We start from the raw sequence: 17,764 nt of genomic DNA, 5'->3' as shown, positions 1-17,764 counted from the left end.
ATCTCTGCTCACTCAGACCACACCCTCATGAGTAGGATGCAACACTAACGATGGAGATGTAGAGTTTTATAAGTAACGAGGGAGCAGACAAAGGTGATTTGAACACAATGGCATGTCAAGTCTGTAAATCTTTAAACCGTGAAGATAGTTGGATAGTTCAGGAATTGAGCTTCATTTTAATATGGGCAGTCCTTTCGCTCAAACGCCCACTTCTCACTGGACCTGTACATGTGTTGGCTGGCTGGCATGATTTGCTGTTGGTGATGAGGCGGTCAGGGTGACGTTGCAGGGCTATGGTCGGCTCTCTGTGAGCTCAACGTTTAGATTTGCTCTGTATGGTTTGTACCCTAAATAATCTAGATAATTGTTTATTGTAAAATGTAGACACGGTTTTGTATTGAATGATTCCATTGTTTTTAGCCAAGGATTTGAGGTTTAAAGTTGTTGTGGGTAGTACATGGTAGTTCTTCGTACGGTTTTGAGTGATATTTGTACACAACTTGTACACACTGGGTGCATAATGTAAAGGTACACTGAATAGTATTAATGACCAACAGCAACAAACAGATCACATCAAGGTAGGTCTGTTGGCTGTGTTTTAATGAAGACCATCGCTGGACTTCAGGATCTTCCTCCGTTCAGCTCAAGGTGAGGCGCTGTTGGTTCTGTTTTTCTTTGGTTGGTTCCGGCCGGAATGTTCGGATTCCAGTCGGACGGTTTTTGCTTCCCGCCGTGGAAGGTTCTGAGTGCTAAATCACTTGATTTAGCCTCAATAGTTAGCATAGAACGTTGTAGTCTTGACAACCATAAGAACCCACCTGGCAGTTAGTTGGACGTGAATCCCCTGAGGGTATCTGGCGGAACATTCTGGATTTTATTTGCGTAACCTCGAGCCGTTGCCAATGGAAACTATTTTTCAGTCAGTTTCCATTGGGAATTGTTGCCCCTTATCTTAAACAACTTAAGTTTGATATTAAATATATACTGACACGTACAACATGTTGATAATTTCCGACGCTTGCGCCGTACTTTTAAGCACGTTGACGGGACTCTCGCTGCGCACAAAACAGCCTTCTACTTGCGCGCCCATTTCTGACCATCAGTGAAGGCTGAAAATCATTTCAAGGTGGAAGACGATTTGGCATTTCTTCAACGGAATCCTGCACCTGAATATGGCTGAGTATATTTGATTTAATATTGATACTGCTTAGTGTTTGTTACTTCAGCTTTTGTATGTTCTAAATATCTGATGTCATTAATTGCCACAGAAGGTAAACCCTACCCAATAGAATGGCGTTCAACAATGACTTTGGTCCTGAGTTACCAACTGGATAATATCAAAGCTAAAATAATGGCCGTCTTTCCCACATGTTACAGTAGAAGAAACTCTAGAACTGTACAAGGTTAAAAAGGTAACATGTAGTTTGTCCCAAGGTGTCTGCCTCCTCACCCAGAGCAAGACCTCCACCTCCTCACCCAGAGCCAGACCTCCACCTCCTCACCCAGAGCCAGACCTCCACCTCCTCACCCAGAGCCAGACCTCCACCTCCTGTCAGAAGTCCTCCAGAACAGGTCAGTGCTCTGTGTGAGTAGAGTCTTCTCAGGTCAGTTTCAATGCATGGACTGAACCACTTCTTTAAACTTGTGGACTTCTCTGTCTTCATTCCCAAAACGGGATGCTCATGTCTGGTCTCCAGTCTTTTCTAGCCTTGAGTTATAAAATAATAGTTAAATTAATTGTGTAACTCGGTTTCGGATGAGTCAAATAAGTTTATTATTGGGCAAATGCTGATATTAACCTGCTGCTGTAGCTGAAAGGCGAGGCTGAGAGGCTGGGGACCGGAGGCTTGTGGTGCCAGGATGGACCGGAGACTGAGGCTGGAGACCAGGGGCCTGCAGCACCGGACCAGAGGGTAACCATCACCATGCTCATCTGAAACACTAAAATCCTTGGTAGTTTAGGTCTGGTTTTGATCATCTTATGACTTTAAATCTGTGCCAAGCTGTGATTTGAGTTAATTCATACCGGGGTTATGTAGGAGTCATATGAGCCATTATTGTTACTAGTGCTGCTACGACCATAGTGGATGAATTGCTGAACGCGTCAATCTGTAGACGTTGTCTAATTTAAGTGTTTAAATGTTTAAATTCATCTTCCATTTTACAAGTGAACCTCAGATGGAGGAGGTGGGGTGTGTTGCGTCCCCAGGTGATTTACTGCTGAGACCAACTGGGTTTGTAACCAGACCAGGAATCCATGGCTGAAGGAGGAGCCGTGCTGAAGGCCCTGCCTGGTGGAGGAGCTGATGGAGGCTGTCCCTGGTGGAGGAGCTGATGGAGGCCGTCCCTGGTGGAGGAGCTGATTGAGGCCATGATAGAGGCTGGTGGACGAGCTGATGGAGCCATGATGGAGGCTGGTGGAGGAGCTGATGTCTGTCGTGGGGTAGATGGAGCCTGACTCTGAAGTGATCATCACACTCACTGCCACTTCTCGTAGAATACTGCTACCACAAACTACCAGTGTTTGTTAATATACCAGACAACTACATCTGTTTTACCACACGTTGAAGCAAGACTTCCGCTGTTTGTTCCAGACCAGGAGTCTGTCTGAGGAGAGCTGATGGAGGAGGTGAGACGCTGGAGGACGACTAGGAATCGACCAACAAGGACTCCTCATAAGTTTGTATTTACTTAACATGGTTGACTTAAAGGGCAAAATACAGCTGTTACTTTGACATGTGTTAACAAACTACCACGTGTTTCTGGAGCGGAGGCAAGCCTGGTAGGGGAGCCGTGAATCTAGAGGTTGACCATCACTCTGACAACAAGGCTCCACTTGAGTTTGCATAAAGTAAACAGAGTGGACTTGATGTAACGCAGGATTAGTTTGTCCAATACAAGTTAAGGCATACTACTGTGGTTGGTCACCAGACAAACTACAGCTGCTACTTTGTTACGCACCATAAGAGCCCAACTACTCCTGTGTTTGTGACCTTACATTAGAGCCCAACTACTTCTGTGTTTGTGACCTTACATTAGAGCCCAACTACTACTGTGTTTGTGACCTTACATTAGAGCCCAACTACTACTGTGTTTGTTACCTTACATTAGAGACAAATTATGTTTGTAACCAGACCAGGAATCTGGAGTACTGACGGAGAAGCCATACATCTGGAGGCAAATCCTGAGGACGACCAGGACTCTACCATCAAGGATTCCTCATAAGTTTACATTATCTGGACAAAGTGGACTGGGTAAGGGGTTGGGGGTTAAACTCTCAGACCAATGGTGCCGGGTTCAAGTCCTCAGAATACAGTGATGCGGCCTTTAGCAAGGCGCCCTAAAGCCTGCCTGCTCCTTAATGACGGCTCTTTGGTTCAGATATTGTTGCATCTTTTGAATATTGAACCTAGTCCTTGTTTAGTCCGGGCAGACACACCTGAGCTGAACCCCACCTGATCCTGTATGGTCCGGTCAGACTCACCTGAGCTGAACCCCACCTGATCCTGACATCCTGCTGGTCCCGTCTATTCAGTTCAACTGAGCCTCGTCCTCCAGAAGACCTGCTGAGCTCAGCGGTCTGAGGCTGATGGATCAGTGACCTCCAGTGGGAGTGATCTTCTTGACCCCACATGTACCCGTGTTCTTCCACACGCCTTTCCCTCACGTCTGTCACTAACCTCACTACTTCACTACTCTCTACTCCTTCCCCTTCTTCTTCCTTCTCCGTGGTTCGAACCTTTACTCTGAAGGAGTGTCTTCTTGAACCTTTACACTGAAGGAGCGTCTTCCTGCCGTCAGAGGGTTCAGCGTTAGGGTTGAGAGTCAGGGTTTAGAGTCAGGGACAGAGCTGGTCAGGGAGGACTGTTTTTACACAAACCTCTTAAGTTGCTTTCTGAATGGTGGGGACATTTTGAAATGATTAATTTGGGAAAATGTTTTCCTCTACTTTCCTTTACAAAAGTATGTATTAAACTTCTGTCAGTGTTTTTGTTCAAACTGTATATTAAAATCCTACATTGACTTCTGCATGTTTGGTGCAGTTCATTAATTGTCCTTTAACTTGGTTAATGTCAAGCTAAACTCCTGCAATACATTTAATATACATGATGAATGTTATTCAGCATGTTCACATAATCCATTTTGTAAAAATATAAAACTTCCATAATTCTCCTGAATTCAAGCCAATTCATGTATTTAACAATGTACATACTGCCCCCGCAGGCCATTCTCTGATACTACAAACCACCAACCCGGTCTCACATCAATGTACAGTGTTGTGGAGTAACGGAATACATGTACCGGCGTTTGGTATTCAGAATACAAATTATAGCAACTGTATTCTGTTACAGTTACAATTTAAACAGTTGCTATGTAGACAGTTAGTTGAAATCAATGGATTACATGACGATACTTGTGTTTCAGCAGTTTATTCGTGCTTTCACACCAACAGCATTTAGTGCGCACTAAACGAGTTTGGTCCTTTGGTTCGGTGCGTTGGTGTGAATGCAACCACCTCACTTCAACCGAGACCTCCCTGAACAGTTGGTCTCGGTTCGCTTCCAAACGAACCCTAGTACGGTTCGCTCGAGATGTGAAGCGAACGCACCTCGGTCCGATCCAGTTCTACAAAGCATACGCCTCTTTGGACGTAACAGTCAGCCGCGCGCATTATGGGAATTATTGTTTGATTAGCGGTAACTCCAAGACTAGCAGCACGTTGTCGGACCGTCTGGGGAATTTGGATTGACACCCACATAAAACGTATGCTGGAAAACACACATAAAAATGCGGATGCATTTAACACATTCAGCACCAGGATGAGGGAGAAGCACTTAGTTCAGTGAAAAAAATGTTAGATGTAATAGCAAATATCTTTCGCATGAACATACCCTTATAGTCTTTGTTCCACTACAGCAAATTATATAATATAGTGCACTTTCAGGGACACATTCAGCCAGTTTGAACAGAACACACTAGAATAGGCCTGTTTAGCAAGCAGGTTTTGATGCCGCATTCCTACACTTATAAAATGCAATTCAATGTGGAAGTAATCCAAGTATTCAGAATACAAGACTCAGATTGAGTGATGATAAGGAATACGTTACATATTACATTTTTGGGCATGTATTCTGTATTCTGTAACTGGATACATTTTAAAAGTTTCCTTCTCAACACTGTCAATGTACTATAGCTATGTTGGTTCAAACAGAAAATGTAGTTTGGTGTGAGACTGTTGTCCACACTGTCCAGCAGAGGGAGCTGTCATACACCTCAATTAATTGTACAGGAATGTGTGTGTGTATTTACATTTTAAAATGTTCATGTGCTGGTCTAGTTTATCTGCAAATAACTCTGCCTCCAGCAACCGGATTGGTCAAAACGTATGAAGTGAAAGAAATAAAAGCCCAATTCACCAGATCTGAGGTCAGCTGCCTTCAGATTTTGGATCATGAATGTATCGAGCGAACAAGGTCAGAGCTAAATATGAACCACCTGGAACTTGGTGCGTTTCCTGGAGCTCAGAGGACGGCAGGACGCGTGTTTACCTGGTCGATAAGGCCCTGAACCCAGAACCTAAACCCAGACATCCTAAACACAGACCCTGAACCCAGAACCCAGGGGCGTCACCATGCTGTTTTATTCAGAGCTAAATCCCCGGATTTTATTTAATTAGCCCTGAATATAATTTTTGGGTAAAATAAATTAAATAAAATTAAAAATGTTCACAAATATTTATAAGTAGCCTAGTCTAGATAGTCCCTCTGGCAAGAGAATAAACAGTTCAAAAACATAACCTGTTTGCCACCTCAAGTGAATTAACCTCTCCTATTCCCAGTCAGATCTGTGTGTGTGTGTGTGTGTAGGTGTATGTGTGTGTGAGCTTGGCTGACAATCCCTTTCTCCTCCATGTCATGGACTTCAGAGAGTCAAGGCCAAAGTTCCTTTCCCCCAATTCTTCTCCACCATGGCCGAGATATCCCCCACTACGAGTCTTTACTTGTTGTGGAAGTACCACAGACATCAGACGCAGTGTTTATGATTCATAATATCATCTGAGGTGCACATAGCTTTTTGCCTTGATATTAGATATAATATTACATAAATACCCATGTATAATATTATTATTATTATATTATATAGATATAGAGCTCCAGGAGTCCGCAAACTGCAACAATCCCTTCTCCTCCATGCTGTGGTTCAGTCTGATAGCTCATTGGTCAATGGGCAGCAGCTCATTTACATTAAAGCTACAGACACCAGAAACAGTGCATTCTGAAGGGACTGAAACAGAGGGGAATGCTAGTAGGAGAATTCTTTTTTCCTAAAAGCTATTTCAGGCAAACAGCTTCAAAAACATGTTTTCTGGAAGTCAAATACTTTGTTTACTTTTGGGAAAACAGAGGTACGAGAGCCTCACCGTCCACGGTGGCGTCCGTGTGTGTGTCTGTGTGTGTGTTCACTGTGTACTCTAAGTACTGTGTACGCTGAGTACTCCGTCCACTCTGAGTATTCTGTACTCAGAGTGGACAGAGCTCAGACCTCTCTGTCCATGCTTCATTAAGCTGATTATTATTTATCACTGAGTGAGGTCATGGATCAGCCGCCTATTCAAGGTTAGTCTGGGAGGAGTATGAACTGGGAGGGGAACTGGTCCATCAGGAAGAAGACTAAGATACTGTAGTCCACTATTATCTGTGATAGATCATAAATATGAATAACTTTAAATCAGTAGGTTGATCATTTTTAAGATTCCTGCTCTATAAGATGCAGCTATGCAGTCAGCTGTCAGGTTGAAGTTAAGAATTACTGTTTCTTCTTGTGCCTTCTTGCGGCCTTGGGTGACTTTAAAGGTACTTGGGACAGAATGAACTGTTGTTATATTTGCAGTCCGGTATTATGATTACATTATTCAGACAGGAATCTTGGTTAGTGAAGACATTTAAACGTCTTCTCTTACCGGGTCTTGTTCTCTGAGGGTCTGCATCACAGATCTGGTTGTGATGTCATACCACACGAGAAGTCCATATATGGTCCTGCCCTCCTTGAGAATGAGAGGATCTATGAATCTGCGTCTAGGAGAGACCACCCGCCTCTTGTCCAAAGTTAACAGAGACAACAGCCCCCTGTGAGCGGAAAAGCACAGCTCATATAAAAGCAGAGTCTGGGAGGAGTATGAACTGGGAGGGGAACTGGTCCAACTGGTCAGACATCATTTCCTTGTTATGAGTCGGACGGTTTGTTGTGGCTCACTTCATCACAGCAGGAAGACGACTAAGGTACTGTAGTCCACTCTGATCCATCATAGATCATAAATATGAATAACTTTTAGTCTTATCAATAGGTTGATAGTTAGTGTCCTGTTAAACCACATTGTTAGAAAGGCTAGTCAATGCATGGATGCATTGCTATTTGTCAAAATTACTATTGAATCATTTTTAAGATTCCTGCTCTTTGGAATGCTACGTGTTAGACTGTTGGCATTGGGGATCGAACCCAGAAACTTTCAGCCTTGAGTCAAGCGTCAGGTTGAGGTTAATAATGACTGTTTCGTCTGATTCAGAATTGGTTCTTAATCACAAGTATTGTGATTTATCGTATAGGTATTATTGTTACATTATTTCGACAGGAAGACGGCCATCTTGGTTAGTGAAGGTGTTTAAACGTCATCTTGTACTGGGTGTTGTTCTCTGTGGGCCTGCATCATTCTGCAGTAGTGTAGGCCTACTCTATATCTGAGAGCATCACTCGTATGAGAGGGACATGACCTGCAAGGTGAATTAACACTGCCGCGACCGCCTCAACACAGAAGTCCCTGGTGACGACTGGTTAGTGTTCTTCAGCTCAGCCAATCCCACTGACATCCTCTCACCAGCAGGTGGTGCTGCAGTGCACCTTTTCGAAGGTTTCAAAACAGACCTAGCAAAATGTTCCACTTTACTACCGCTGGTGTTGAATGAATCACAGACTGCAGAAGAGTAGACCGTTTGTGACTTTTTTTCTTTCGTGTGTGTGTGTGTGTGAACTCTGAGTACTCTGTCCACTCTGAGTATTCTGTACTCAGAGTGGACAGAGCTCAGAGCTCTCTGTCCATTCTTCATATTTAATACATGGATTACTATTCATCACTGAATGAGGTCATGGATCAGCCGCCTATAAGAGGTTAGTCTGGGAGGAGTATGAACTGGGAGGGGAACTGGTCCAACTGTTTGGTTCACCATTTCCTTGTTATGAGTCGGATGGTTTGGTGTGGCTCACTTTATCACTGTAGGAAGAAGAATAAATTACTGTAGTCCACTATAATCTGTAATAGATCATACATATGAATAACTTTGAATCTTATCAGTAGGTTGATCATTTTTAAGATTCCTGCTCTGTAGAATATTATGTGTTAGACTGTTGGCATTGGGGATCGAACCCAGAACCTTCCAGTCTGGAATGTTCTGGGTTGTTTTCTTCTTGTGTGTCCTTGGGTGACTTTAAAGGTACTGAGGACAGAATGTACAGCTGTTATATTTGTAGTGTGGTATTATGATAACGTTATTTAGACACGAAGAAGGCCATCTTGCTTTGTGAAGGTGTTTAAACGTCCTTTCTTACCGGGTCTTGTCCTCTGTGGGCCTGCCTCACAGATCTGGTTGTGATGTCACCACATGAGGAAGTCCATGTATGGTCCTGCCTTCAGAGCGGTTTAACCAGCACAGGGAGCAGTTGGTATGATATCCGCACGGTGAACTTGATCTTATCAGACACATTTTGTAGCCTTTTGAGACCTTCTGTGTTGAATGATGTTACATTATTAAAGAGTATATGAGAAACGTGTGGGAATGATAAGGTCTATGAATCTGTGTCTAGGAGAGACCCTGCCTCTTGTCCAAAGTTAACAGAGACAACGGCCCGCTGTGAGCGGAATACACAGCTCATATAAAAGCAGAGAGTAAACCAACGCTGAGTGCCAGTGGAAACAGTATGGAGTTGTGTTTGTGTCCAGGTCTCCAGTCTACTATGGATGAGGAGAGAGAGGAGGGGGGTCCTGCCTCTAAGACCACTCTGTCTGGGGAACATGGCCGCCGGAGCAAAGCTAAGAGGTAAGAAGAAGATCTCTCTGTCTGTGACTGTTGTCCATCTCAGAGCTCAGCAGTGATACATCATGACTCCATCATTAGTCTGAGTAAAAGCTGTGTGTGTGTGTGTGTGTTGAAGCCCAGAGCAGAGAGCAGACTCCCCTGGACCCAGCTGTGTCTCCATGAAGAGTGACCGCTCTATGGGTACACGATTGAGCTTTAAAGATGGACGTCCCTCCAGAGAGGAGAGGTAGGGGTTTCAAACAGACGATGAAAACAGACCAGTTGGTTGTTATCAGACTCTACTGATACTGATGTCTACAAGTCTGGGGAAATATAATTGTGTTTGTGTGTGTGTTTGTGTGTGTTTGTGTGTGTGTGTTCCCCACAGACACCAGGAGAGGTCAAAGGTTACCAGTGCTCAGTCTCTACAGCAGCATCAAACAGAGCTGATCAAGGTGTGTAAATGTCCACCAAGACGTTTGACTTCAGCTCTCCATGGACATTAGAAAGCATCTCTTGTCCAGCGGGACGTGGATCCAGGACAGATGCTTCTGATGTCTCAGTTAGTTCAGAGTAAAGTTCTCCTTGATGTTTGTTCTGTTCCAGAGGGCTGAGGAGAACGCACACGCTTTTCTAGACAAGGAGCTGAAGAAGCTCTGGAGCGTTCTCTTCTCAGATTACCCACAATGCTCAGAGGGTCAGAGAGTGGAGGAGGAGGAGGTGGATGGTAAGAAGGAGGAGCAGAGGAGGCGCGCCATAGAGGGAGTGGTGGACATCACAAAGCTCTGCCTGATGGAGATGAACCAGGAGGAACTGGCCGACACACTGGGGGGCGGTAAGAGACTCTTATCTTGAAGACAGAGAAGAAATACACATTTTGATGAGCAGTAGGAGATTATTATTTGTTCTGTTCAGACTAAATGACATAGTGTGAGACTTATACATTTCACACTTCTATGTGGAGACAATCTTTCCTCTTTGGGGTTAAATGGTTTGATCCAGTATATAGGATATAGGGTTGTTGTGGGGTACCAGGTTAAATGGTTTGTTCCGGATATGTAGGGTAATAGTGGGGGTCACATGTTAAAGAATGTTAAACATCATCATTACCAGCACCAAATCACCCGACCACATCACCCCCATTCTCGTCCAACTACACTGGCTCAGTGTCCAACACCGGATTGACCTTAAAACCCTTCTGCTCACCGACAAAGCCCTCCACAACGTGGCCCCCACTTATCTCCCCGACCTCCTCCAGGAGGACAGTCCCTGCCGCTCCCTTCGTCATCCTCAGCTAGTCTTCACCGTCCCGACCTCACGCCTCAGCACGGTGGGTGCTAGGGCTTTCAGCTCCGTGGTTGCTAGGGCTCTGAGCACCGTGGGTGCTAGGGCTCTGAGCACCGTGGGTGCTAGGGCTCTCAGCACCGTGGGTGCTAGGGCTCTCAGCATGTGGGTGCTAGGGCTCTGAGCACCGTGGGTGCTAAGGCTCTGAGCTGAACTGAAAGAGACACCCTGACAACATTCATACTCTCTTCAAAACACATGTGTTCCCACTGGCCTGTTGCTGTATTGACCCCCTACCGTGGGTTCCCCTCGTATCCCCGTTGTGCTGCTGTTCTTACCCCCTCCTACCTGGGTCTCCTCACTGTTCTTACCCCCTCCTACCTGGGTCTCCTTACTGCTGTTCTTACCCCCTCCTACCTGGGTCTCCTCACTGTTCTTACCCCCTCCTTCCTGGGTCTCCTCACTGCTGTTCTTACCCCCTCCTACCTGGGTCTCCTCATTACTCACATGTAATTATTATTATTATTAATAATATTAAACATATGCTGCAGATCAACAGCAGAATAACTCAGTGGAAGAGATGCAACACTATCTTGTCCTGTCAGCATTTCATTTTACACCATTTTACTATCATTGTTATTATCATTAGTCCGATCATATTGCTGTGGAAAAACCGAAAGGTCCAGAGCATTTTGAATCTGTAACATGCAGTCATTGTCACAACCAGCTTTTCTGACCAAGGTATGAAGCCACTAAATGTCATGAAATTGATAATTCTACAGGAAATATTGACATGTTCCCACTGATGCCACCATGTACTAACTGATGTCTACTGTTTTTTTTCTCATTTAGGACCTGCTGCTTTCAAGTGCCAACATAAAATCAAGTCTCATTTGAAGGAGAAGTTCAGGTGTGGGTTTGAGGGAATCGCTAAAGCAGGTCAATCAACACCTCTGAATGAGTTCTACACAGAGATCTTCATCACAGAGAGAGGCAGTGGAGAGGTCAACAAGGAACATGAGGTCAGACTGATTGAAACCGCTTCCAGGAAACCAGTCAAGGAGGAAACACCAATCAAATGTGTAAACCCTTACCTGGAAAAGATAAACCAATCAGGACAATAATGACAACTGGAGTGGCCGGTATTGGTAAAACCATCTTAACACACAAGTTCATTCTGGACTGGGCTGAAGAAAAAGCCAACCAGGACATACACTTCACATTTCTCCTCACTTTCAGAGAGCTGAATTTACTGAAAGGGGAACACTTTAGCTTGGTGGAACTTCTTCATCACCTCTTTATTGAGACCAAAGAAGCAGGAATCTGCAGATACGACCGGTTCCAAGTTGTCTTCATCTTGGATGGACTGGATGAGTGTCGACTTCCTCTGGACTTCCAGAACAACAAGATATGGAATGATGTCACAAAGTCCACCTCGGTGGACATGCTGCTGACAAACCTCATCAGGGGCCACCTGCTTCCCTCTGCTCGCATCTGGATAACCACACGCCCTGCGGCAGCCAATCAGATCCCTTCTCATTGTGTTGACATGGTGACAGAGGTCAGAGGGTTCACCGACCAACAGAAGGAGGAGTACTTCAGGAAGGGATTCAAAGATGAGACGCTGGCCAGGACAATCATCTCCCACGTCAAGAAATCACGAAGCCTCCACATCATGTGTCACATCCCAGTATTCTGTTGGATCACTGCTACAGTCCTGGAGGACTTCTTCAAAAAATCCCAGATAGGAGAAGAGATGCCCAAGACCGTGACTCAGATGTACAGCCACTTCCTGAGGGTTCAGTCCATACAGGGGGACAGGAAGTATCGTTTGTTTGCTGAAACAGATGCACTCTGGACTTCACAGAGCAGGGAGATCATTGTTTCTCTGGGAAAACTGGCTTTTAACCAGCTGGAGAAAGGCAACCTGATTTTCTACGAGGCAGATATGGCAGAGTGTGACATCGATATCAGAGCAGCCTCAGTGTACTCAGGAGTGTTCACCCAGATCTTTAAAGAGGAGTGTGGGCTGTACCAGGAGAAGGTGTTCTGCTTTGTCCATCTGAGCATCCAGGAGTTTCTGGCTGCCTTTTATGTCTTTCTGTCCTTCATTGATACTGGTGTCAATCTGCTCTCAGAAGAACCACCAACCTCCAGGGAAAATGAACTCCTCCTCTACCAGAGTGCTGTGGACAAGGCCTTACAGAGTGAGAACGGACACCTTGACTTGTTCCTCCGCTTCCTCCTGGGCCTCTCTCTGGAGACCAATCAGAATGTCCTACGAGGTCTGCTGGAAAAGACAGGAAGTAGATCACTGACCAACAAGGGAACAGTGTCTTACATCAAGGATAAGATAGGTGGTAATCTCTCTCCAGAGAGAAGCATCAATCTGTTCCACTGTCTGAATGAGCTGAACGACCATTCTCTAGTGGAGGATATCCAACAGTCCCTGACATCAGGAAGTCTCTTCAAAACACATGTCTCTCCTGCTCAGTGGTCAGCTCTGGTCTTCATCTTACTGACATCAGAAGAGGAGCTGGACGTGTTTGACCTAAAGAAATACTCAGCTTCAGAGGAGGCTCTGCTGAGGCTGCTGCCAGTGATCAAAGCCTCCAAAAGATCTCTGTAGGTTCACTCATAATAATATATGACAATACACAACACAATATACCTGATAGTAGAATGTATTATATAGAAGTTATAACTAACAAAACATATCTGTAGGTTCATGTATAACTTGTATTACAATAAACCCACTAACCCACTTTTCTAATAAAGACGAAGACAATAACTTAATTATGTTAAAAGTAAAAGTAACACAGATTATTAAATGAACATTTAAGGATCAAATGCAGTTCAATTAATAAAACATATTTTATTAAAGCTTTCAACACGTTGTAGCAACCAATAACGGCCAATAACGTAATAACTGCCAATAACGTAATAATTTAAATGTAATGAAGCCAATAACATAATAAATTGCCAATAGTGTGATAAAGTTGTTGAACCAATAATGTAATAACTTGTTACATTATTAGCTGGTTATTACGTTATTTGCCTTGTATAAAAAAAAACCTTGAAAATGTAATAACTGAGCCAATAATGTAATATATGAGTCATCACTTTATTTTATTTTCAATTTCTGGAGAGAAACAGTCACACTTAGCCTTGTTATTGCATCTTGCATCACACGCTTAAATATCTGACCTTACAGTTACCCCTCCAACCTCATACCCCCCTCCAGAGGATGCCTTAAAGGAGCAAAGAGTGAATTTGGATTTATATGTAACTCTAATATTCCGCTATAGTAGAGCTTCGAAAAGCTCACGACTCCGTCAAATTGTCTGCGTGGTCACGGAGTTGGATGCACGGAGTTCTATAACGGAACCCTAATAATTGCATATGAATCCAAATTCAAACTGTCAAGTGTGACAGTTTCTCTCCAGAAATTTAAAATAAAATAAAGTGATGCCTCATTTATTAGGTTATTGGCTCAGTTATTACATTTTCAAAGTATGTTTTTAATACAAGCAGCCAAAAACTTAATAAGTTATTACATTATTGGCAAAAAGTTATTACGTTATTGGCTCAACAATTTTATTACATTGTTGGCAAGTTATTACGTTATTGGCTATATTACATGTAAATTATTACGTTATTGACTTTATTACATTTAAACTATTAAGTTATTGGCTGTTATAACGTAACAGCCAATAACTGTTACGTTATAACAGCCAATACTTGCACTTGGTTCTATGAACATCTTTACTGTACCGACAGCGATATATTGTTTCACTTCTTATGACAAATGTACTTATTGTAACAAAAGCACTTATTGTAAGTCGCTTTGGATAAAAGCGTCTGCTAAATGCCCTAAATGTAAATGTAAATAACGCTATTGGTTGATACACACGTCCTTCATTAAGTTTAAAGTAAAAGATATAGGTCATTTTAATCACACTTCCTAACATATGGTGTTTATTGTGTGTGCAGGCTGAATATCTGCCATCTGTCAGAGAGATGCTGTGAAGCTCTGACCTCAGTTCTCAGCTCCAACTCCTCTAGTCTGAGAGAGCTGGACCTGAGTACCAATGATCTGCAGGATTCAGGAGTGAAGCTGCTCTCTGTTGGACTGGGGAGTCCACACTGTACACTGGAAACTCTCAGGTCAGTTTTACCCAATGGTCAAACAGTTACACCACAAGGTTCAATATCAGAAGGGATTTAACAGATTTACGTCCATAAAAGTGTGCACGTAAAGTGAAGCAGCACGCAACTGACACCCCCAAGCGCACAAATAATGTCTTAGTTCTCGTTCTCGCAAAGTGTTTTCCTGATCGCTATGATATTTATTCTCCTCAAAACATATTATACATAATATTGGAAAAAAAAATCTAATTATATACAAAAAATTGCTTTAGATAAACTAATAACATGTCTTACAATACAATACATAATATACATAATACTGCAACAAAAAGTAATACTAATATACAAAACCATTTTGAAACACTGCAAAACAAATGTAAATTGACTGTGTTTATAAAGTGCTTTCCTAACCATTGGCCACCCAAAGCGCTTTACAATATTGCCCTACATAGACCATTCACACACACACACACACGGCGCAGTCAGCCATGCAAGGCGACAGCCAGCTCGTCGGGAGCAGTTAGGGTCAGGTGCCTTGCTCAAGCACACCTCAACACTCAGCTAGGAGGAGCGGGGATTGAACCAGCAACCAGGCAACCCGCTCTTCCTCCTGAGCTACTGCCGCCCCTTCACAACAACGTTCATGTAGTTATACATTTTACACCTAATTTGAATAACCACCATTTATTCATTATGTAATAAGTTGAAGATGTAAGTTATTTTAATCACAGTTCCTAACCTGTCCTCTTTATTTTGTGTGAAGGCTGAAGGGCTGTGATCTGTCAGAGAGATGCTGTGAAGCTCTGGCCTCAGTTCTCAGCTCCAACTCCTCTAGTCTGAGAGAGCTGGACCTGAGTACCAATGATCTGCAGGATTCAGGAGTGAAACTGCTCTCTGCTGGACTGGGGAGTCCACACAGTACACTGGAAGCTCTCAGGTCTGTTTTCAGCATCTTCAAACTGGGACTTGGGGTTGTTTAATATGTAAGGGATGGTCAACGACTAGTTGGACCGTTATCGAAAAAGAAGACACAAAACGGTATGCATGTTATATGTTATGTAACTCTGCCCCGCTGATGGGAGGGTTAGGGTGTGGTAGAAAATAACCGAGTTCTATCACTTCAACAAATAAGACTTACTCACAAACGAAGATGTTTCCCATATGAGCTATCCGCACACGGCCGGTCAGTCATACATTCCTTTGAGCATGTGGTCAACAACAACTAATCTAAAACACCAGGTTGAGGTCAGCACGCCTTGACCCCAGACTCTCTGGCGCTGTGTCAAGCCTTGGAGGTGTTTTAGATGCTTTCTACTATTAGATATATAGGCCTATTAATAATCATAGTTTGCCATAAAAATGTAATCGTTAATTTCTTCCATAAGGGGTTGACCTGTTAACTACTAGTATGTTATGTTTGTTATATGTTATGTAGCTCTGTCCAGCTGATGTGAGGGTTAGGGGTTGACCTGTTAACTACTAGTATGTTATGCATGTTATATGTTATGTAGCTCTGGCCAGCTGATGTGAGGGTTAGGGGTTGACCTGTTAACTACTAGTATGTTATGTTTGTTATATGTTATGTAGCTCTGGCCAGCTGATGTGAGGGTTAGGGGTTGACCTGTTAACTACTAGTATGTTATCTATGTTATATGTTATGTAGCTCTGGCCAGCTGATGTGAGGGTTAGGGGTTGACCTGTTAACTACTAGTATGTTATGTATGTTATATGTTATGTAACTCTGGCCAGCTGATGTGAGGGTTAGGGGTTTACCTGTTAACTACTAGTATGTTATGTTATATGTTATGTAACTCTGGTCAGCTGATGTGAGCTGAGGAGTTGTCATTAGCGTAGACATGGGGATGAGGCTTTAGAAGTGCTGTGATCTGAATATAATGTACACCTCACCATAGAACATCACTGGCCGTGGTAAAGTGAATCATGTTGAACATTAAAGATGGACTTTATTAACTTCACATTAGTTTGGTGTAGTGCTGCTCATGTCCGATGCCTTTCTTTTGCTTTTTTGCCTGCTGACAAAACTCTCCCTGGTTCTACACAATGTTAGAACCTGTGAAGAAACGGTCTCAGCGTACCAAACACAGCAGACTTCTCCTGACTCTAACCAAACAATATCTCATTGAGTTGTAGCTATTGAGAAAGGAGCATTTGTTTAAGATCCTGTTTCACATCCAAGTGAAGGAAGTTCTTATGTCTGTGATAATGTCATCTCCCCACTTCCTCTTTCTGTTCTCCTTATCCTCCAAATGGAATGAATACACTTTATAAATGTGGTTACTTAAGTATGAACTGCTCTCAACCAGAATAAATATAATAAAGTGTGTGTGTGTGTGTGTGTGTGTGTGTGTGTGTGTATAGCTTGTCTGGCTGCCTGGTCACACAGGAAGGCTGTGCTTCTCTGGCCTCAGCTCTGAGCTCCAACCCCTCCCATCTGAGAGAGCTGGACCTGAGCTACAATCACCCAGGAGACTCTGGAGCTGCGCTGCTTTCTGCTGGACTGGAGGATCCACGGTGGAGACTGGACACTCTCAGGTATGGAGAGGACAGCTCACCACTCAGGGACAAAGTCTCCTACGAGGATTCAAGCCGCTGCTAGATGAAGAGGTTTGAAGAGGCAGCTGTAACTCATGTTGTGTAGAACGTGATGAGGCGGCAGATGATGAAGGTGAATGTTTCAACATGCTGCTCTCACTTTGTTTCCCCCCCAGTGTGGAGCACGGTGGAGTGTGGAGGCTGAAACCAGTTCCACAGAGATGTAAGTGTCTCTTTTGTTTATGTATATATATATATATATATTTATGTATACATTTACACCAACCTACCTACCTACCTACCTACTGCCGTGTTCTTTTTGGAAATAGTTTGCCGAGTAAGGATCGCTTGTAACTCATTTTATTTGGTAAAGGTTTGGACTAGTCTCTATGAAGCAAAAGGAGGGGAATTGTATAGGCACGCATGGAGATGCACTCAGTAGGGCATCTGAAGGATGCGTTACCTGGAGCGTTCTGCCCCCTGGGCTATGTGTTGGGACTTTAATACTGGGCAGGCATGGACTCAGTTATGTGCTGATTGGCTAAGCATGGTGCTGAACTCCCGCCTCCTGGATACCCGTATGTGTTCTCTATGCTGATCTCTTGCGGCTATGTGCGGGAGTTACTCTTGTTTTTGTGGCCTTGAGCGTCTGGGTCTCTCCAACATCTTGACCGCTCGTATCTCTAGAATTGACACATGATGAATGGCTT

The 17,764-nt window shown here is 43.6% G+C and overlaps 1 protein-coding gene across 1 annotated transcript in view; it reads left to right on the top strand.

Moving 5' to 3' along the window:
- The first annotated feature begins 7,274 nt into the window (after positions 1–7,274).
- The window catches only part of LOC307091007 (NLR family CARD domain-containing protein 3-like), a 12,876-nt gene continuing 2,386 nt past the window's right edge, over positions 7,275–17,764 (top strand). Inside the window, 10 exon segments of the mRNA XM_079757833.1 lie at positions 7,275–9,089; positions 9,205–9,315; positions 9,457–9,523; positions 9,675–9,903; positions 11,205–11,420; positions 11,423–12,977; positions 14,346–14,519; positions 15,265–15,438; positions 16,881–17,054; positions 17,231–17,277. Coding sequence (XP_079613959.1) covers positions 8,971–9,089; positions 9,205–9,315; positions 9,457–9,523; positions 9,675–9,903; positions 11,205–11,420; positions 11,423–12,977; positions 14,346–14,519; positions 15,265–15,438; positions 16,881–17,054; positions 17,231–17,277 — 2,866 coding nt within the window. The 5' untranslated portion in view covers positions 7,275–8,970.

This window comes from Pollachius pollachius (genome assembly GCF_949987615.1).
Source record: "Pollachius pollachius genome assembly, chromosome: 20".
NCBI lineage: Eukaryota > Metazoa > Chordata > Actinopteri > Gadiformes > Gadidae > Pollachius > Pollachius pollachius.
Note: the sequence above shows the minus strand (reverse complement) of the source record. Positions and strands in the feature narration are given on the sequence as shown.